Source organism: Chironomus tepperi, unplaced genomic scaffold (genome assembly GCF_022539635.2).
Source record: "Chironomus tepperi strain 1889 unplaced genomic scaffold, CSIRO-AGI_Ctep_v1 contig_412, whole genome shotgun sequence".
Lineage (NCBI taxonomy): Eukaryota > Metazoa > Arthropoda > Insecta > Diptera > Chironomidae > Chironomus > Chironomus tepperi.
Genome location: NW_027226534.1, coordinates 178433 through 201450, shown reverse-complemented (window position 1 = coordinate 201450; position 23018 = coordinate 178433). Strand labels below are relative to the sequence as shown.

The window sequence follows — 23018 nt, the reverse complement described above, 5'->3', positions numbered from 1 at the left end:
ATTAAAAAATGTGAAAAAATTAGAATTTAAAGTAAAAATTTCTTTAAAAATTTGGAAAACTTAAAATTTTTAAAAAATTTCAAAAACTTATAAAAATTTAAAACTGTTGAAAAAAAAATGAAATTAAAATTTATATGCAATTCAACAATAATTGGACTAGAATAAAGGTAATAAAAGTAATTAAAAATCATAAAAATTCAAAAAGTTAAAAATCAACAAAGTTGAGTTTAAAATTAAAAATTCCTAAAATTTTGAAAATTGTTAAAAATTTAACAGCTTAAAAAATATTAAAATAATAAAAAATCAAAAACTTAAAACTAAAAAATATCAAAAATTAAAAAAATATAAAAAAGTGAAAAAAACTTGGAAAAAACTCCAATTTCCAAAAATAACATAATTTTACAACAACACCGGCTTATGAATCTAAAAAAATCTAAAAATATGAATAATTTAGAATAAAAAGAAGAAAAAAATTCCATGTGAATTCATGCGTGGTTAATGATGATTGACAAAATAAGAAGTTGAATATTAATCACAATTCTGTATGCAGAATAATTAAGTCGATTATTCAGATTCAACATTCTTGCAAGGTATTTAAAAAAGTTTAAACAAATTCTAAAGAAAAACTGTGAATAATAAGTGAATGTGACAATGAAATTCTTAAGAAACCGGATCAAAATGAATGATGTGAATAATTTTTCGATTTAAATGAGATTATTTGGAATTTCTTGGCTGATGTATGTTGTGGAGAGCAAACAGTAGACGAACGGAACCAAAAAAAGATTCGAAATAATTGCCAAAATAATAGTTTAAGTGCTTGTGAGAAAAATTTTTTCTAAAATTTACATTACTATTAAGTGTCAATCAAAAATTCAATTCGAGAAGCACATCGATCAAAAACTGGCATGACTCATGGTGTCGGAATTGAACTGAGCCAACGTGAACTACTGGGGTAACTGATCATGACCCATAAGGACCAATCACTTGTTACATAACGCTTTAAGGTGAGATTTTGTTATGCCTTAAATAATAATAATTAGTTACGGAGGGTCAAGGGAGTTAGGGGAGGAGGGTCAAAAAGCTGTAACGTTACGTACTAAATAAACGTCCCCATATAATTCCCGAATTATTAAATATCAAAATATTGTCTAAAAATTAATAATTTATTCACATCACTCTGCGACCTTGCATGCAGCATTTACATAAGTAATTATTGCTTATTATCTTATTTTGATATTTGATATAAAGAAAATTATTCATACACACAATAAAACGTGTTTGGAGTTTTTAGGAATGCCCGTTTTTGTTTGTAAACAATTTGTAAAATTGAGCTTAAATGAACAAGTTTGTTGAGACAGGTGATTGTATCTTAGTATCTGTGAGTAATGAACTGTCTTTTTAAGTGGTGAGCAACCTTTAATTTTTTGCGTCACATCTTGGTTGTAAGCTTCAATTGACACCGCACACGGCATATAGTTTATGGGAATTCCGACATTTTTTGGTGGCACACTTGTATGACGCGATACAAAGGTTGCCTCCTACTAGTCTATTCACAGATAAATTATGTCTGGCAATCTGTGTACCACGGCACGCTGTGCCACAAAAAATCCAAAAATAAATTGTATTTTAGTGCCACAATTTTGAGATTTTGTGGCTAAAGAGGATTGAACAACATATCATGTGAAATAATTTTAGAACTAAAATGTGTCGTGATACAAAAAAGGTTGCTCACTACTGGTTCAAGTGCTTGATATCATAAATTTAAAACTAACTCATAATAAACCAATTTTTAATCTATTTGAAAATGCGATAAAGCAGTGTTATCTAGTCTGTGTAACTTAGTAGACTAATTTGTCGTAAACGATGATTTAAGTGTGTAAACGAGAAGTATTTGACATTTTAGTCAATCGGGTAGAAATCGAGTAATCAAAAATTGTGAGCAAATTTAACCTACAAGTGAAGTAAAATATTGCACATATTCTAATATTTCATGCCTAGTTGGGAAGACTAAGAGAGTCCGGACTCCAAAACTACAAACAGCCGCTTCTTAAATAAACGACTCTCATCATAATTTCTTCTAATTCTATTTTTAGAAAATCAGTTCATCTTGCGCTTGATTTTGGTATCTTCTAATTCGCACATAGTCACAAAATAATCAAGAACTTCAACTTACACATCTTAGTAATTAGCAAAATTAACAATGGACATTAAAGATAAAGAAAAGAACAAATTTCCAAAACAAGATCACGGAAATGGACACAACGGAGTAGAACTTCAAGAAACCTTCATGTTTATAACTCCAAAAGTCAACAAATCAGACAGAAATCAACATAATGATATTGAAAAAGGGAAGCACGAGAAAAGTGACAGTTCAGACTATTACAACAGCTCTGGTGAGTCAGACAGCGATGATGACTTCATACTCAAAACTCCAAAAGTCAAAAAATCAACCAAAAATCACCAAAATGATGCAAAAAATAACGAAAAAGATGATTCCGAAAGAGAAAAGTCAAGACAATTCCTTAATAAAGTAAAAATTGATATTGATACAGGAAAGTGTGAGAAAAAGGACATTTCAGACAGCTCCAGCGAGTCTGATGAGTCAGACAGCGATGATGAATGCTGCAAATCATCTGAAAAGAACTCAAAACTCTTATTTTGCTGCTATGATGTAAATTTGGCACTTGACAATCCACAAGACCCAAACGAGAGAGAAAAATTCAAAAAAAATTTAAATAATTATAGATTAAGGAACAGAATTTTAAAATTAATTGTCACATTTTTAATTTTATGTACATTTGTAGCTTTAGGATATTATATTAAAAATTATAGATATAAGTATAAATTTTTGACTGAATTTGATCGAAAAATTGTCCATGAATATCCAGTTAGATATGCAAATTTAGAGGTTAGGTTTCAAGACTTATTTCCCGTTGGATCTAATGGATATCATAATATGGACTGGGACTTAATTAAGAGTGTGATAAGGAGAGAAATTAATGTGAATTTAGATGATAAAAAGTATGAAAATTTAAGGAAATTTGTGGCACTTAAGTGGGGAACTTTAGGTGACACATTTAGGGATAAGGTCCTAACCTCAAATTGTAGCTTTCAAGGAGAAACTTTGAGGTTTGATGAATTATATAAAGAATATCCAGAAGCTTTTGAAATGATGTCAAATTCTGAGATCATTAAGGTTTTGCATAACAAAAGTGTTGGAATTGGCAAAATGGTTCAAAATTCTGAGAAATTTTACATTGAGAGAAATTTTATAAAACAAAATTTAGTCAAAAATGACGAAAATCATGAATTTAATGGAAATGCATCCAATATTGATCCATCGGTCAATTTAGAAAATATCATAAAATCACAGACTGAAAGTTCATTAAAATTCACTGAATCTGACAATTTTGACCAAAATCCTAAATCTATAAATTTCGATGAAATGATCCAAAATACCCAAAATCACAAACTAATAATCATGTCTGATAAACCAGGTTCAGGAAAATCCACAACATTTAAGAAAATTGCACTAAATTTAAAGCAAAAATTCCCAAATTATTGGATTTCATACATTGAGGTTAGAAATTTTATGAAATTTATGAACCGAAGTGGAAAAATTGGGAAAATTGAGAATTTCTTGGAAAATATTTTTGACTATTCTTATTATTCTGCTGAATTATTGCAATCTAGTGATTCTAAAATTGATTCTTATTTTCATTCTGATGATGCATTTGGTAATGATTCTGGTGCTGAAGGGTTTGAGGGTTCATATTCTCAAAAGAAAATTTCAAAGAGGGGTTTGGGAAATCCAGAAGATTTTGAAAATGATGAAATTGCATCAAAATTTGTACAAAAACTCTACAATTTCACAAAAATAATTCCGTCAAATTTTGAAAAAGAAATTCTCAAACAAGCTTATAGAAATAACAAAACAGTCATTTTGTGGGACGGTATTGATGCAATTTCACCAACTTATAGTCAATTTATGATGAATGTCATTAAAGAAATCAGTCTGAATACTGAAAATCTTCAATTTGTATCGACAACACCCAAAAATTTGAACAATTTCATCAATTTGATAGATTTTAGTGCACATCAGACAGAATTTGATGTGTTAATTTACAGATTTAGTCAATTTAATGTCTCAGATCAGGAAGAATTAATGAAAAATCATCTGAATTTAAGAAATTTAAGTTTTCAACTCAAAGCAAGTGAATTAATGAATTTGGAGCATATTAACTCTGATGTTGTAGACTTAAATTCACCATTAATGCTGCAAATGCTTGCAGATGTTGTAAGCAATGAAAATAGTAATCTTAATCATGCAAAAACATCCAATTTTTCAAGTTTGAAATCAGTTAATTTGTATGAATTTTTTGATAAATTCTTCCAAGTCAAGATTAATAAATGGGCTGAAATCATCAATTTAAAGGATCTCAGAAATTCAAATAAATCTCAACTAAATTTAATCAATCAAAATTTTCACAAAAATTCATCAATTCAAGACTCAATTTCGAATATCCTGCAAATTTTTGCATTTAAATATGAAATGTCTATATTAAGTTCACCAATTCATCTAAAAATACCAAATCTTGACATTTTTAAAAATTTAATTAACAATTTTGCAACCAAGTTTGATCAAAATGTTCAAAAATTCAATCTTTTCCCCTTATTTGATCAAAGTCTTATAAATTTAGACATAATCAATGAAAATGTCCTACAACTAGGCATTATCAGTCAACAATTTGACGGAAGTTTGCAACTTTCTCACAGAATTTTCACTGATTTTATTTTGGCTCAATATTTAATACAGAATATTTACAATTTAGACAGATGCGTTAATATTGAAGAAGCTGAATTAAGACTTGACTTATTGAATCATTTTGTGAGGACTTATGATCATAATGATGGTTTTGTGGTCAGATTTATAAAAGATTATTTGAAAATTGAAGCAGATCAACTTGAAAATGCTAAAAATTCATCAAATTATTCCAAATTTGAGATTAATGAGCAATCTAGTATGAAGAAAAATGATGATTTTAACAATATTTCATTCATAAATTCTACAGATACTCAAAGCACTATCTTAAATATTGACAAAACCAATTGTGATCAAAATTCAACTAAAATTTCGAAAGAGGATTTCCAAAACATTTTTGAAACTTCCAATAAATCACAAAATAATCATAAAAATTCCCAAATTTTAACCAAATCTAATTTTTGTGATCTTTTTGAATCGTTGAATTCGACTTTGAACGACAGTCAATGGACAAGTCTTCTGAAAAATCCAGCAAGTTCCTATATTCTTATTAATAATATTTATAGTTTTTCTAATGATAGTCAAGATGAGGATCAAATTTGTGACAGTAATCAAATTGAAGACTTTTGGTCAAAAGTTCAGAATCTGCCAGAAGATGACAGGATAGTTTTCTTCGAAAATGCAATTTTAAGGTATTTTGATGACTCTTTAAATAATTTTGACATAAATTTTCTAAAATTTGTATTAAATCAAACTGAAAACTTCATTTCATCACAAAATATCTCAAAAATGATAAATCGCAAGAATCTTCTTCATAAATCAGCAAGAAATATTGAAAATTTTGAAGTTTTGTGGGATTTTTACCTCAAAAATGAGGCTGACTTTGAAGAACAAAAGAGAATTTTGACAAAAAGTGATTTTTGGAATGACAATTTTAACTTTCACAATTCTTATCATCCACAAAATCTAAATAACGATCAATTAAGTCACAATTTTCAATATTTCGACAGCTCCTCATTCAAAATATTTCAAATTGCTCTTTTAAATTCAAAATCAATTCAATCTGTAGATTTAATAATGAATATTTATGAACAATATTTCAACAAATCAGAAATGAGGGACATTTTTACAAATTCAAGTGACTTTTTCTTGTATTTTGCAGCATTTTCTGATCCTGAAATTTGTGAACAATTGTCAGTAACTTTACAAATTTTATTTCTAGTTGATGAAGATAAATTGCAGAATTTTCTAGACAGAAAAAGTGAGAAAATTCCTTTAAATCTTCTAAGCTACATTAATTTATACAATACAGATCCAACATGTGCAAAAATACTGCAAAATTTACCAAAAACTATAAAAATATTTAAAGAAAATTTAATTAATGAAAATGTAGCTATGGGAAGTAGTGGATTCTATTTAACTTCAGGTAAAATTTTCACACAAGCTGAAGCATTAAAAAGATATAACTCCCCCCAAATAAGTAGTACTAACAATAAGCCACAAGGAGATTGGAACACAATTGACAAAAATCTAAAGAAATCACTAGCCTGAGGTGCACGAGAGATTAAATAAAATTTAAAAATTGTAATTAAAACAACGAACATTTTAGTTCTAATTTGTTGACTGTAAAAATGTTAAAATTATATTAAAATAATATTTTCGAATTTTCAAAACAACATTTAAATTTAAATAAATAATGTGCATATTTTAAATAATTTAAAATAAAGAAATTGAATATTTTATTAACAGTTAAATTATAAAACGTTTTATTTTAATTTAGCAAAATGTGAACGATCCGTAAATTTTATTTCAGCAATCCTCAATTTATACTCTATTACAATTTACAATTATGTACACAATTATCTCAATATTCAATAAAAATAATTAATTCTTAAATCTTAACAATCCAAATTCTATATACAGATACACTTCGTATAAAGATTGCTAATAGCTATACAAAAGGATTCCTAAGATTTGGTTAAACTATATTCCAGATGATTGGTCGTTCAAATGAGAAGATTCTTCAAAAAGCAGGTCAAAAAGACATTAACAAGAAGATTCAATTGAGGAAGTACGGTTGGATTGAACATACGCTCCGTAAAAATAATATCAGAGAGAATTTTAATGCTGAGACAAAAACACAAGTTTGTTGCACCGCCTCAGTAAAAATCCACAAGAGAAGAGACGTCCAGGAACTAACAAAAGCTACATGGTACAGAATAGTGATGAAAGATTGTCAACTGAAATGCATTGGACAGGTAATTCATACAAACTAGGTGACAGAGCAAGCAATAACGTCAGATAGAAAGCATTTTATTGTAACCTAAGTTCCACATAGGAGCATGTTTACAATAAGTGTGTAGTAAATAGTAACCCCCATGAAATAAAAATTAAGATCTCAAATTTAAAAATAAAATCCATTCATTCTATTCAATTCCATTTTAAATTCAATTCTTAACGCCCACACGTAATGCCAATATTGTTATTTTTTATTTCATTGTGCCTTCCTTTTATTGTCAAATTTAAATTGAATTTCATACAATATTTTTTTTCACAAAAGAGACATACCAGAAAAGAGAGAGAGGGAGAGTGAGAGTGTGTGATGTGCATTGAGTGAGTAGCATGTCGTACAATATGTGTATGTGTCGAATATTGTTAAATAACATCTCGCTCGAATGAATTTCTATGGTTGAATGATCGTACAACTCACAATGTGTAATTTTGATTGTAAAGAGCAGATGAGCAGTGATCAAGATTTGGAAATAGAGATTTTAAGAATCTAGAATTAATTATTGGAATTTATCTGAATATAAATTACCATTTTTTGGAGTTATTTGACAATCAAACTAGATTTTTCTTGATTTAATTTCACCATCAATCTAATAAAAAATACAAGGACGTGATTTTTTAACAGAATTTTTGTTTACTCTTTGATAATAGCTAAACTATATATTAGCAAATGAGCATAAGGACGGCCAATGAACTCTTGGAGTGATACTGTTGATAGAGACAGTGAAACATTATTAATTGGCAAAATGCAGACAGCAATAGAGTCAGGTTTAGGCTTTATCTGAGAGATGCCATGGATTATAGTTGATCTGCATGGCAATCGATGTATGTAAGTCAGTAAAGTAAGCTAAACTAGTTTTATTATCCTTCGATTCCTTAATAAAACCACAAGTATTTTAAAAATTGAAAAAATTAAATTTTTTAAAATTTTTGAAATTTTAAAGTTGAAAACACCATCAATGTAATGTAATAAAATAAATTAATTTGTGATTTTCAATAAAAAGATAATATATAGTTTAAAAACTTGTTTTCTTCTTATTTTATGGTTTATCTATGGCTTTAAAAGAATCTTCACATTGACTGTTTTTATCAGTTGTCTATTGGTGAAGTTAGAGTTATGTTCTATAAGTGATCAAAGTGAAGCTATTGTTAATTAATGTGAAGTTTTGCACATGTGTAAATTATCATAAATTTGATCAATTATGGATCCAGACACATCTCCTCCAGAGGATGCAACAAAAATTCTCAATATTCGGAAAGTTCCAGTGATTCATGCTCAATTAGAATCGAATTCTGGTAAGTTATTTAAAATATGTCAAAATATGATAAAAGTAAATCAGATCATTTAATGTGATTTAAATTTGTGTGTGATTGTGTATTTTTTGTGGATATAAGTGCAGGTGTGTGAAGTTTAAGGTCAAAACGATCGCTATGTTTTGAAAACCACGTGGTGAATTTTTTTGATTTATCTTAGATTCTTATCACAATCTCGAGATAATATGAACTCGTCTATTCAATAACTAGACTAACGGCTGTCAAAGGGCATGTTTTTTAAACCGAAAATGTCATTTTTCGACCGTGGGATGAAAGTTTTCCATTATCATAAATGTGCGTAATTATGCCTAGTTTTCCAATTAACATCTATATTATAAACACCCAATTCCTTTGCTGATACAAGAACGGAAGTCATGTGAAGTAAAATGTGATAAAAGTAAATCAGAAAGTGTGAGGGTGTATCAGGATTTTTTGGATATGTGGGTGTAATGGTCAAAACGATCCACCATGAAGCTATCTTAGAGCCTTAGCACAATCTCGAATAATTTGAACTCGAAGATGGGACGGCACGGTGAAACGCTTCTTCCGATACTATAGTCCGTATATAAGTTAGATGAAATTGTGTGTATGTCATTGAGTGTGAATGTATTCACATTACTGAAATGGTACATGCCTGAGTGGACTAGGCCTAGCTAGGGCTCATTGAGTCAAGAGAATCACTAAGTTGCCGTATTGATGGTAAACCATCAAAATGACGAGAGTTAGCAATAGCTTGACAAATGGTTTAAATCTATTAATCTATTGGTCTCATAATTGACAAATGAATACTCCATAGAGTGCCTTAAATAAAATTAAAATTGCTTTTTTTCTCTTTAAAAGGTTTTAATGTTGGACTTCCAACATCAACAATCATAGATATTCCAAAACTACCACGAAGTGCCCTCCTTGTGGAAAAAGAAACGAAAGATGATGTGAGGAAATGGACAATAACTAACTGCGAAAGTCTCTCCGAAGCGCTGCAATTTTTCGACACAAAAAATTTAAAAACGGAACTAAATGAGCCTAATAATGTTCTTCTTCTAAGGTTTGAAGTTGATGAAGACTTTGTTGATTTAAATTCGAGAGAAATTTCAGATTTATCTGGTCGATGTCTCCAAAAGTCAGTTATTATATTGCTGTTGTCTAATGATGCGAATAAGTTTTCAATTTTCTGGAAATCTAAGGATGTCAGTAGCCTTTTGACCCTTAGATCTTATAAGGAAAAGCTATCAGAAGAATACATTGAGCTGTATGAGTTTATTGCTGTATTTTTGACAAATTCGCTAAAAATAGGACATTTAGGTAAGACAAGCTTTATAAAAGTAGTTGAAATCTAGAATTAATTCTAAACATTCACAGGTCTTCATACCGGCTACACAAATCGAAATGATGCCAATAAAATTGAGGTCCATCTACTCGCTGACACTCGAGGGTTCAACTTACTTCTTCTCGCTGTTGAGTCAGGAAACTCAAAAATTGCCAAAATGTTGTTAGAGTCAGGGTTAAGTACTGATCTACCTGAAAGTAATTTATCTGCGCAATCCATAGCTGTTGATTCTGGACACTATGATGTTCTCTTAATGTTGCTTCAGTCTAATTTGACATACCCTTCAAATCTTGATGTCAGCAAGTGCCCAAATGAGGTTCAACAATTCATGGAAACACCAAAGCTCCTTCGAAGAGCACTTAAGGACAAAGATGTTGAAAAAGTAAAAGAAATTTTACAAATCAATAAAAATTTGCGTCATTTCTATACAACATCGAACGAATCAGCTCCTAAGTTTGCAATTGAGAACAACCTGATTGACATGTATGAAGTTTTGCTTACAAATAAAGTCATATTTGGTCCACATGAGGATGTCATCTTAATTATGAACAAACTTGATTACGATGAGAAGCGTCACCTCCGCGAGGTTCATTTCAAGCATTCAATCGATATGCCTGAGAAGCACATCAACACTCTTATGGCAAATTCCTATGTCGGTCATGAGGAAGTCACCAATGTCCAGGAAAAGCTTGATCTTGTTCAAAATGCCTTCAAATTGCTAAACGAAAATCCATTTATTAAAATCATTTTACTCATTGTTGCAGCATCCAAAAAATTCAGAATCATTTTCGATTTCAATCGTGATTCCGTTGAGTTAATTGATCCGACTGCCGAGTCATCAACAGCTGGATTGTTTTATTTATCAGGTCGAATGTACATTGGAGCTAAGCAACTTCTTGATAAAGCTACACAACGTGAAGCAATTGCAACTATAGCGCATGAACTCTGTCACTATGCAATGAATTTGGTTTATAGTAATGATGCAAATCCATACAAAAAAGACGACCAGGAATCACAAGATAAAGTTGAGGACGTATCCAGAGAATGTCAAAACATGAGTGGAACCGAAGATATTGTGGATATGGTTTATGGATGCTACCCAAAGGACATGCATCATGCTGAACTGATTGTACGTGCACCACACATGATGGCTTATTATCATGATCAGCCAGAAAAGTTGGAGGAGTCTAAAGGTAATTTCAATGGATTATTCAGATTGTATGAGGATAAAGTGTTTCCAGAAATGGAAAAGGCACTTCCAAAGATTGAAGAACGAGTTGAAAAGGAAATTGCCAAAAAGGATGAACAAATTTATGCATTAAGGAAGCGATTTGTCTTGGCAATTCTTGTTTTTATTATTGTACTAATTGGTGTTGGGAGTTTTGCTTATATTTTCCGTAAAAAGGACTACGAATATTCGAAACTATCCGATAAGGATAAAGAGATTGTTAAGAATCATGTAGTTTTATATGCAGACACTGAGGTACATTTGAATGACCTTTTCAAACTTAACTCTAAAGCATATGATGAGTTTAAACCTTTTATAGTCAAAAATTTGCTTGACATGAATATGCCACTGAAAATTGATAGTAATCTTGACTCTCTAATTAAACTTAACTGGACAAGTTTAGCTGAACCGTTAAAAAATAAAATCCTGACTTCTAGTGTTATTTTTCAATCTGAGAGATTAAAATTCAGAGATTTGTATGAAAACTATCCAGAAAGTTTTAACTCTCTTAGCCAAAAAGAAATTAAACAAGTCTTGTTTAATGGATCATTGATAGTTGGAAATATGGTAGACAGTGGTGTAAACTTTTATATTCAACGGGAGGTTATTGACGAAAACATTAACTTAATATACCATAAATTTATAACAGAAAAGCCGAATGAGAATGAAAGTTTTGAGAAGTTTTATAATAAATCTAATTTTGTAGACTATGATGAATATCAAGAATCTATAAATGAGATTTTAGACAGTAGTAGTTATATATCGAGCCCACAAACACTTCCTTTGAATTCAGATAAGTTTAAATTTGCCCATATGAATTTCGATGACATCATCACACAAGCAAAACTAAGAGGATCATTTATGTTATCGGATGAGGCAGGTTCGGGTAAAACGGTAACTTTTAAACAACTTGCAAAGTATATTAAAATGAAAATACCTTTAAATTGGGTTTCTTACATTGATTTAAAAAAATTTACAGAAAATTTTCAAATGCTTATAGATAACTATAATGATATAGATCTAATATATCACCTTAAGAATTATCTTACAAATACTACATTTGAAAAAGAATTATTTGACATGGCTCGCGAATCTGGTCAAATGTTCATTCTTTGGAATGGTTTAGATGAAGTTTCGTCTGAATTTTATCAAACTGTAATCGATTTTGGATATTTTTATTTTAATTCAAATATAACTCAATTGATTTGTACTAGACCCACTCATTCTCATGATTTACGAGATCAATTAAATATTATTTCCGTCAAACTGATTCCATTTGATAGGCCACTCAGAAGAGAATTTATCACCAGTTACATAAATTCAAAAAATGATCCAAGCAATTCAACAGACAGAATCGAACAAACAATTAAACAAATTGAAAACCTCGAAACAAAATCAAGCTCCAGTGACATTAATATTCCCCTGATTCTTATTATGATTGCTGATATTGGTGATGATAAAAATGCTTTAGAATCGGCAAACTTGTATGCAATTTATGATACATTTATTCATAGGAAAATTGAAATTTGGAAGAAGAAAATTAAATCAAGTGAGGAATTTATTACGAAAGTTTTATCCGGTAAAGAAAATCTCATAAAAGTTTTTCAGTTTTTTGCATTGTACAATGAATTGTCTGATTTTAATACAATAAGTTTGAGAAAAATTACTGATTTAGATGTTTTTGACTTAAAATATTTAGATGAGATTAAAAGTACGAGTGAAATTGCACGTATTGGCATACTGCATGATGATGGTTCCGGAAGTCTTAAACTTTCCCACAAAAGTTTCGTTGAATTTCTTGTTGCTCAATATTTGATTGAGAATATTTACAATTCAAATAGTTGTGCTGGAAGTGAAGAAGCAAACACAAGGCTCGAATTGTTTTTCTATTTTATTAGAGTGTACGGTCATAATCAATGGCTTATAAGTGACTTCATGAAAGATTTTGTTAAGATTCAGAGTACTAACGTGGTTAACCAAAAAGAAGTGATAGACTCTTATGAATTAAATCAAAGAAATCGTAATGGAAAAATTGATAAAAAATTTTATGAGAGCCGAAAGCAAAATTTTAATATCGAAGTGGCAAGAACCTTAATTAATATCTATTCTCGAGAATTAATTGATCTTCTTTCAACTGATCAGCCTCAAATTTTTGAATTTTTGATTGATTTCTTCAAGAAAGATCCAATAGTTTTGAAACACTTGTTGCAATATGATGAGCCAGAGACTCTTTATACAGCTTCATTTAATCCAATTTATAATGCATATCATATTGACCCTAATATGATTTTAGACCTCGTCATAAAGACAAATGTTTTAAATGAAATTGAATTAAATGAGTTTATAAATGGAAAAGACCAGGAACAAACAATCTTGTTGGGAATGTTTCACTATCGTAATGAAAAATATCCAAAAGTGCATCAAAAATATAAAAATATTAAATTTGCATCTAATTCTACACTTTGGGATCTATTCGATGTACTCAACACAAATCTAACAAATCCTCAGTGGAAAAGGCTTCTCGCTTCAAAATCAGGCTCAGTTATTATGGCTGATTACTTATACAATGCACAAAAAGATCCCAGTAAATCGGATGTTATAAGTTCAGTTGATTTAAGTAGTTATAATTTATTTTGGTCCAAAATGGAAATTTTAGATAATGACGAAAAAAAGGAATGGCTAGAAAACTCGCTCGTTCATTATCTTGAGATAACATCAAGTCCTGCTAATGCTCCTAATGAACAACAATTAAAATTTTTATTAAATCATCTTAAAATAATTTTAAAACCAAATCAAATTTTAGACATGATTTATCATAAAAATATGTTTCACATTGCTGCATTAAAGCCTGAAAACTTTAAGATTCTTTGGGACTTTTATAATGAAAATTCCATAAAATCTGGAAAGGGAGATTTAGATAAATATGACACAGTTAATGCCTCTTATATAAATGCAGAAGGTATTCAGAAGATTTTACTTCAAACTAATGTAGATATGTACTTGTTTGATAATTTTATTATGACTTCTTTCGCACGGAATCGATCAATTTCATACAACAGTGGTTATTTGGATGAATATCCACAAACTGTTTTGTACAGAGGAATGACAAATTCTAAAAATGCAATGAGTTTGAATCATATAACAATGATTTACAAAAAATTCTTATTTCCTGATCAATTGAAGGATATTTTAACAGGATCGATATATGACATATTCTATTTCATTTCATTTGCTACGATTGAAACCTGCAAGGAGTTTACATCGTTTTTAAGTGAAGTATTCAGAAATGATATGAATAGATTAAAAATATTTTTGAATACAAAGTTTGAAGGCAAATATACAGCAAAGGATTTTTTTAGAAATATTGTTAGAAAACGACTTGACTGTACTAAACTAATTTACGATTTAATAGTAGAGAAACCTTCCAGTGAACTTTTCACAACACCTTCTTGGGAACTTTCAGCAACGACTGATTTTGACTGGCCTTCCCTAACGCCTGCTTCGGAACCTTCCTCAGAACCTGCTTCGGAACCTTCTTCAGAACCTGCTTCGGAACCTTCCTCAGAACCTGCTTCGGAACCTTCTTCAGAACCTGCTTCGGAACCTTCCTCAGAACCTTCTTCAGAACCTTCTTGGGAACCTTCCTCAGAACCTTATCCGGAACCTTATCCGGAACCTTCTTCGGAACCTTATCCGGAACCTTCTTCGGAACCTTCTCCAAAACATTCTTCAGAGTCTTTCAAAGTGACTTAAAAACTTTAATCGATAAAATGTTGCAGATTATCGCCATTTCAGTTCAAATAAATTAAGTAAGGTTCAAGTTAATTTCCCGGCTTAAAAAATAAAATCTAGTAGATTTCACTATGTCACAAATTTATTTCCATTGCATTTTTGAAAACTATCAGGACACTTTTTGAAAAAAGCTGGCTTGCCAGCGATAGTTCGAAGAGGATATTAGTGTATTCTTATCATAGATGCGAAAGAAATTGTACTAATTGTCCGTACAGGTTCTAATCCGTACTCTGTTGAAGTTGATTCCGCTTCTCTTATATTTATGAAGAAACAAAAAGTTACAAAATTCCTCGTGCTTATCAAATGATTTGCCGATTTTATTGAGACAAATTCCTGTCTTATAGTTTTAAATGCATCAAAGAAATAAAATCAATTTTATTAATCCAACCCTATTCACATAAATTCAATGCAGCTTCTGTAGTAGCATCTTCACATTCGCATATAAATAAGCACATCACATACTCCAAATTATGGAATGAGTTAAGAATATAAAAAAAAAAATATGTATATGAAAAAATTCTTTGTAATAAAGCAAAACATGATTGCAAATTATTGTCATATTTTGTGGGATATTTATGAGTTTGCTCACAAAATGTAGAGACGAGACCCGAAAAAAAATGCGAGCATTAATTCACCCTTCAGATTGCTTCCTTAACCAATAATTTATGCCATTGTCTGCTGTTGCCTTTTTATTTTTCGGTATGGGTAAAATATGAAAGTAAAATAGAATTATTCATAATTATATTGAAAAATTTCTTTATGTAAAAATCTAAATTTAATAAAATTTTTGCAAATTTTTTATTCAATTTTTGAGACATTTTTAAAATTATTTTTGAATTATGCTAAAAATTTATAGATTTTCACTAAGGTAAGATTAAGTTTAATAAGAATGAACTGTTTAGTTGCCTTAATCCCTCAAAATCCACAAAATATTCATCATATTAGAGTAACTAACCTCATACAATTATAGTTCATATTAAAAATTCATCAAAACTCATAAAAACGTAATAAATTTTCATAAAATTTCAATAATTCACACCAGCAGTTTTACTTATTTGCTGCTAATATCCACTAAATCTCTCACAACCCCTTATTTTTCACATATTATTATATTTTTTTGTGTTAAAAGCCATTCAATTCAATATCAGAATACAAGAAAAAAAAGGAATAAAATATATTAAATGTTGACATTAATGCTGAGGTGGCTTTTATGTCAAGGATGAAATTTTTTTTTTCTCATTCTCTTCTTTTTTTTCTGGTTTTTTTGTTTACCATACAACATGACATGAATGTATTTTGTTTATAAATATTTTGAGGTATACACATTTAGTCATATGAATCATTCAGTTCAGATATTAGACTTGAAGTTGAGCTATACTAAGAGTGCTAAACGTCAGCTGTTAGTGACTTTAAAACTGAACATCATTTTGAATATTTTGAAGTTGAGCATCAATTTTTGGGAGCCTGAGCATAAAGTTGAGCGTAATTTTGAAGACTCTAAAGCTGAGCGTCTCTTTGGAAGATTCCAATGCTTAGTGTCATTTATGAAGCCTCTAGAATTGAGCGTCAATTTCAAAGACTAAAGCTGAACGTCAATTTCAGAGGCTCTAGACCTGAGCATCATATTTCTTCGAGTATATCTCAAAATAAATTAATTTTTATAATTAAATTAAATATAATTTTTTTTTCGTCCGATCGCCAAAATTCAATAAAAATTTCTCCATCCTAATATCAATGAACATTCCACAACTCTCAATAATCCCTTTAAATGAATTTTTTTTAATCTCCTCAGTCCATTCAATTTTGCCTTTTTTTAAATCCACTTACCCGACCTCCATTCATTTTCCGTTTCCAATTTTTTTCTCTATTTGCCCTTCGTTTTTCGTCTTTTTTTTTATTAAAATTGCCAATAACATTCACAATTGACACTCACATACAGCACAATATATTTACATGAGACACAAAATGTGCAAAAATGGTTATCATGAAAAGAAAATCACATTCTCGTAATGTTTTTTACGTTCAAAACATAAAAATTGTTCATTGATAATTTATGGTCGATGCAGAAGGTTCCATTTAACACATACGGTACTAAAAAAATTTTCGTTTTTTTTTTTGCTTCTCTCTGCTGACTTCTTTTTTTTTGTGTGTGCGTGTGATTGAGTGGGGATGAGGGTTCTTTTGTGTTTAGGTTGCTTGGTATCTTTAAGAATTTAAGAAAATTTACGCTCAGCTTTAAAAAATTTATGTAAATTTAACTATTAGCCCTGGACATTTGATTGCAATTTGATGCTTAGAGTTAAAGTTTTGATCTGCATTTAATGTTCACCTGGTTCAGTTTTTGATGAAGCTAAAATTTTATCTGATTTTTCAGCTTTGAATTCTTGATCAAAATTTGACGCTCAGCTTGGAATTCTTGATCATAAATTGACGCTCAGCTTTGAATTTTTGATCAAATTTTGACGCTCAGCTTGGAATTCTTGATCATAAATTGACGCTCAGTTTGGAATTCTTGATCAAATATCGACACTCAGCTTGAAATTCCTGATCAAATTTTGAAACTCAGCTTCAAATTATTGATCAAATTCTAGACGCTCAGCTTTAAAGTTGTGTTCAAATTTGACGTCAAGCTTGGAATTCGTGATCAAATTTCGACACTTGATTTGAAGCCCAGCCTTGATATTTTGAGTAAAATTTAACACTCAGCTTTAAAAAAATCTAAAGCTCCATCCTAAAATCACCAACTCCACCTCCATACCTCTCCAGATAACATACTTTATTAAATGTTTATAGTGTTGACATCCTGCGCCGGTATATAAATAATAAAATTATTGTAAAAATCTGCTGCTGTTTTGTTTCCATCGTCAGTACCATTGTGAGACTTTTTTTTTATTCTTACTGTTCATTCCTTCATAATAATGCGACATGTGTGAATTTTTTTTCCTGCTTTTGTTCTTTTTTTCGCTCGTTTTTTTACTTTGATTTTTTTTTTATGACTCACATCGCATACCTTCATAAAGTGATAATTTTATAGGTTTTGAAACAAAACGAAACGATCTTTTTGGCTCCGTTTTGTTTCTTTTTTGCTTTTTATTGTTTTGATTGTTATGGGAAATGATTCCTTTTACTTTTATAGATGAGAAGTGATGGGGGCGGACAGGTGGGTAAGGGATCTGGGAGGGTAAGGTCGTTGAAGGGAACTGAGAGGAACTAAGGGCTGCTAAGGAGTGTTATGGAGGACTGAGGACTCCTAAGGTGTAATGAAGGTTTGGTAAGCACCCTTATATCCAGTATAACTAAAAAGATGTAACCGAAATTCATTATTTTACATAAAACTGCTACCATAAACCAATACCAAGAGCTCAGATTGTATGAAAAAAGTATTTTAATTGAAAGTTGCTGTGACGATGATGCAAGAGTTGAAATGTCATGAACTTTTATGCTGACCACACTCAATGGAAGGATTTCATGATGAAAAGAATTTGCTTTTCAAACGACAAGCAAAAAAAAGGGAATTTATTTTTAATGAGAAGAGTTTTGTGATTAAGGATTTAAGGGTTGAGTGAATTTTTTTGAGGTTATGTCACTCAAATTGGATCATTTACTGAATGAATCTGACTTCGTGGGTTTGGAGATGTAGACAGAGGTAAAATAAGGGCTTTAAATGAGGATCAACTAGTTTATGGATGTCTTCTTTGTAGTGTCTGTCGTATGTGTCCTGTGATTAGGTACAATTGCAGAGGACAAGGCTGCAATAGAAAGAACTAATTTCAAGCATTTGCTTTACTTGGTAGAGAAGTTGAATGTACAAAATGCAAGAAATCTTTCAGATAAGTTGAAGTACAGTGGATATCGTGGACCACAAACCATATTTTAGGACTTTTGGAGTCGATAACCCCAAAGTCCTGCGAACTCTGCTTCAAGAGAGCTCAAAGTTAGAATTTTATTCGAATTTTGTAGGGAAAAATCAACTTAAATGCGAAAAAAGAATTCAAATCGACTCTGAATTTTGCTTTAACATTTCTCCGTACAACATCGTATCATATAACAATCATAGGACTTCTCTTCAATTCCATTTTTAATGACACACGGCAGAATGCACAATACCATACAATAAAAAGTAATAATAAAGAGGCATCAATACAATAGATGTTGTTATGTGCGTATACAACAGCAGTAACAATAATAATGGATGAAAGATTAATGGTTGAATCATACAAAAAAAGATTGTCGATGTTGCTGCCATTGCACAATAGTTCAATACCGTTCGGATATCGCAATAACAAAAAAAGTAGAGTATGAAAATATAAATAAAAATAAATTAAATGGGATTTTACAGAGATTTCGTCTCTGAGAGGGTGATGATTTATAGGTAAATTCTGATTTTTTTGGGTATAAAGTCCTTGTGGATGTTTTGGCAGATTTGTTACATTTTGGAATGAGCATTGAAATTGTGATTCTGGTTTGAAAATTGTAATTTTGTAGTTTTCAGAAATACAATTAGTTGCAAAGAATAAGTTTAGTTTTATGGATACGTTTAGTTGCAAAATTCGTAAAGATTCAAAGGATAAGTTCAGTTTAGAAGAATACGTTTAATTGGAAATTATGTCTTAGATTTTTAAGAATATGTTTAGTTATAAAACACAGGTTCAGTTGATCAGAATAAGTTTAATAAATTCAGTTTAAAAAATTATGATCTGTTGCAAAGGATAAATTCAGTTATAAGGGACAAGTTCAGTTATAAGGGACAAGTTCAGTTACAAGGGATAAGTTCATTTATAACGATGAATTTAATTGAATGGAATAGTTCAGCCGTATATATAAGTTCATTTGTGAGAATGCAAAGGACAAGTTCAGTTATAAGAATAAGTACAGTCGTAAGGATAAGTACAAATGTAAGAATGAATTCGGTTGTAAGGATAAGTTGAGCTGTAAGGATAAATTCAGCTGTGAGAATATAATCAAATGCAAAGGTTAAGTTCAGTTTATAAATCAGACCAAAATCATCCTAAAGGAACTAAATTGTTCAGTTTTTTAATTCAGACATATTCTTTTGCTTTATTTTCAAATAATTTTCAATTTTCTCCCAGTTATTTTTTTTTTATTTATTTTAAAACACAACACACGACTACAAAATTACTTCAACATGAAAAATACAAAAAGAATCTCTAAATAATGAGTCAAAAGAATGGATGAATGTCACAAAATAAAAAAAGAGAGAAGAAAACATTGATGAGGGTTCGTAGAGATTGAATGGGATTTTAAATGAATTTTAATTAACAGTTTTAATGCTTTAAAAATAAAAAAATACTCAAAAGATTTACGATTTTCGTTGATTGAAATTTATTTTAAAAATGCATTAAAGATTAGTTTAATGTGATTTTTATGGGGACAATTGTAGTGTGAATAGACATTTGTGGTGAGATTTTTACTGCTTTTTGTTGACAAATAAATTAGAAAAATTCAAATAAAAATCGGTTTTTTTAATTAATATTAATTGAAGAAATGGCACAGACTCGTGTTCAGTGTGTGGCTATTTGGATGGACTTAAGCCATAACTACACAAAATTCGCATCAAATTGAAACTCAAAACGACAATCCACTAAATTAATTCTAATAAATTAAATCATTTAAACATGAAAATTGCACCACCATTAACCAGTTCTCATTTAGTACCAAAAAATGTGAACATGTGTTAACAAATATGCCTTTAAACCAAAAATACTGAAAAACTAAGACCCGATCCGATGAAAATGTTTAGAAAAATTATCTTTTCATATTTTGTTGACACATTTTCAAGACAATTAATTTTATTTTCATCACATAATTTTTGTGGGTTTGGTAAGATGAGATTTTTTTCTTCTTTTTCCACTCCAGTGGTGGACAACCTGTGTGCCGCGACATGTCATTAAATCCCGAAAATGCATTGAATTGCATCCTGTGTAGGTTTTTGATCGTGACTTATCACTAAGGAATGCCATGCCACAAAAAAAGGTTGGACAGCACTGTTGTTGTGGATTTCGTATTAATGGAACTGAAAGGCTGTTAATGAATTGTTGTAAATTAGAAACAATTCTGTATTGTGCGGCTGTAGGGAAAAAAAGGAGTCGGAGAAAATATGAGCAGTTGGCTTAGAAACGTGAGATTAAATGAATGTTGTGACGGTTGTTACTGGTTAGATAACAAGTCTGAGCTGTTTGTTACTTTAATTCATGTAAAATTGCTTTAATTGGATGTATTTTGGTGTATAATGAGGAAAATTGATCGTTTTTGTATCCCTTTAAATTGGAAATCGGGTGCTGAGTACGACTACTTCCAATTTCAATCTCATTACCTCACTTAATCAATTTCTCGCATCATTTTCTCAATTTTACATCATTTGATGCAATATTAAATCAATTTATTATGAAATATTTCCATTATTACAATTGTTCAACTCAACAGTCTGACATAAAGAAGTCGTCACAGTCACTTAACTTGCCACTTTTGATTTTCAGCATTTTTACTATCATCACAGTCACATCATCCTCTACCCTCTTTAAAATCATTTAAAAAACATTTAAAATATGAGAATGTATTAGTGTATAGTGGCATCATACACACGACAGTGCATCAACAAATAGCCTAAGGGGTGCAAAATAGTTTTATAAAGTGTTAGAAAATATATCGTCGTCACTCGCAATGATGATGATGATGTTGATGGTGATGTTACTCCCTGGGGATAAAAATGAGTATTTATGTACACATGGAATTATAAAACTAGCAGGGAACTAGCACAAATAAAAATTTAGTGAGGGGACGAGAGAGAATAAAGATTGTGAACAAAATAGGAAAATATAGAGAAAGACAATCAAATTTCAAATTAATGAGACACACGGGAAAATAATGTACAAAAATAGAGATGGTAGGGGAGGATGAAGTGGAAGTTTTGAGATGACAGGGCATAAGGCGCATTTTACAAATTATGAATTATTGCCTTAGAAATGCTGAAATAAAGTCAAATCTGTCTTAAACTGATATAATGCAGTCATTTCCGTCTAGAGATGCAAGACTATGGTCACCCCAGTCTAATGATGCAAAATTGACATTTTCTCTTGCTTCAGAAGATGCAAAAGATTATGCAAATTCAGACAAACTGCCTCACAACCTTCCACTTCTCTCCCAATAATCCTGTCAACGATGCATCTCAAAAAAGGGGGAATAGCACATAAGAAGAAGAAAAATGTGACAATTGATGATGATACCCGAGGCGATAGTAGCAATAATAAACTAAAGCTAAAGCAAGAGGAACGAAAAATATAGAAAAAAAAAGTTGTAATGAATTGAGTTACAATGAAAATAATAAACCACTTCCATTTGTGCCCCGTGAGGAATTTCTTTTTTTCTATTTTTCTTGCACTCGAGTTGAGTGTTGTTGTTTGTAGAGGATAATAAGCTGTTGAGGGACATTTAGCGTCTGACTGTCTGTTTATGTTTATGTTATTAAGATGGATATGAAGGAGGCTTGGATTTGAGTGTTGTTGATGAAAAGGACTGGATGGTTATGGTGTAAATTAGAATAATTGACGCGGAAGAGATGTGTGTATCTGGAGAGGAAGTGCATGTTGCATATTGTCATAGAAATAGGAAAGATTCAGTCATCACAAAACCTGGGGTCAAGGACGTATTTTGGAGGGGTTAGTGATCAATCCGTTCGATATCCTTCCTTCTTTTTTTGTAAAAAATCCTTCAATTTACTAGAGAATTCCGTGAAAAAATCTAAAACTTCCCTTGACATACTTCTGCCATCCCTTACCCATCCCAGAGCATCTTCATGTCTTGCCGTCAACTAAATTCATTGTCCTGCTCAGTAAACCGATTTTCTGCATAATTTTTGACCAATAACAACTGAATTTTAAATAATGTTGTCCATTCAATTCAAATACTCCCTAAATAATTCCAAATTTAACTTTACAATGAACAAACAACGAAGACATCAAAGAAATCCACACAAAAAAAAGCTTTTGAACCCTCAAATCAAATAAAAATTGTCTATTGTACTCGAAATAATGAGATAAATTATCGATTGACCATAAAAGTGGCTTATGTCCATCATCCAATACACAATAACAACAAACTGTGCATATATATTTCATAGAACTAAGCAGTAGAGATTATGATACCGACGTTTGGTCAGTAATTGGATATTTCGTGCAATAAAACGTACAACAAGGAAGTAAAATTGATAAAAGAAGTCATGGAAAGCCAATTAATCACAATTTTATCGATAAGAAGAAGTTTTTTTTTTCATTGTGCATGCATATGCC

At 30.5% G+C, this 23018-nt stretch overlaps 2 protein-coding genes across 3 annotated transcripts in view; one reads left to right on the top strand and one right to left on the bottom strand.

Moving 5' to 3' along the window:
• Window positions 1-23018, bottom strand: part of LOC139097078 (uncharacterized) — a 78367-nt gene that overhangs the window by 17055 nt on the left and 38294 nt on the right. The window lies entirely within an intron of this gene.
• LOC139096999 (uncharacterized protein PF3D7_1120600-like) lies at window positions 382-6744 on the top strand. Its single transcript, XM_070648758.1, has 5 exons — window positions 382-590; window positions 2094-5021; window positions 5832-6023; window positions 6075-6188; window positions 6686-6744. The coding sequence occupies exons 2-5, from the start codon at window positions 2201-2203 to the stop codon at window positions 6742-6744; spliced, it is 3186 nt and encodes a 1061-aa protein (XP_070504859.1). The 5' UTR covers window positions 382-590; window positions 2094-2200.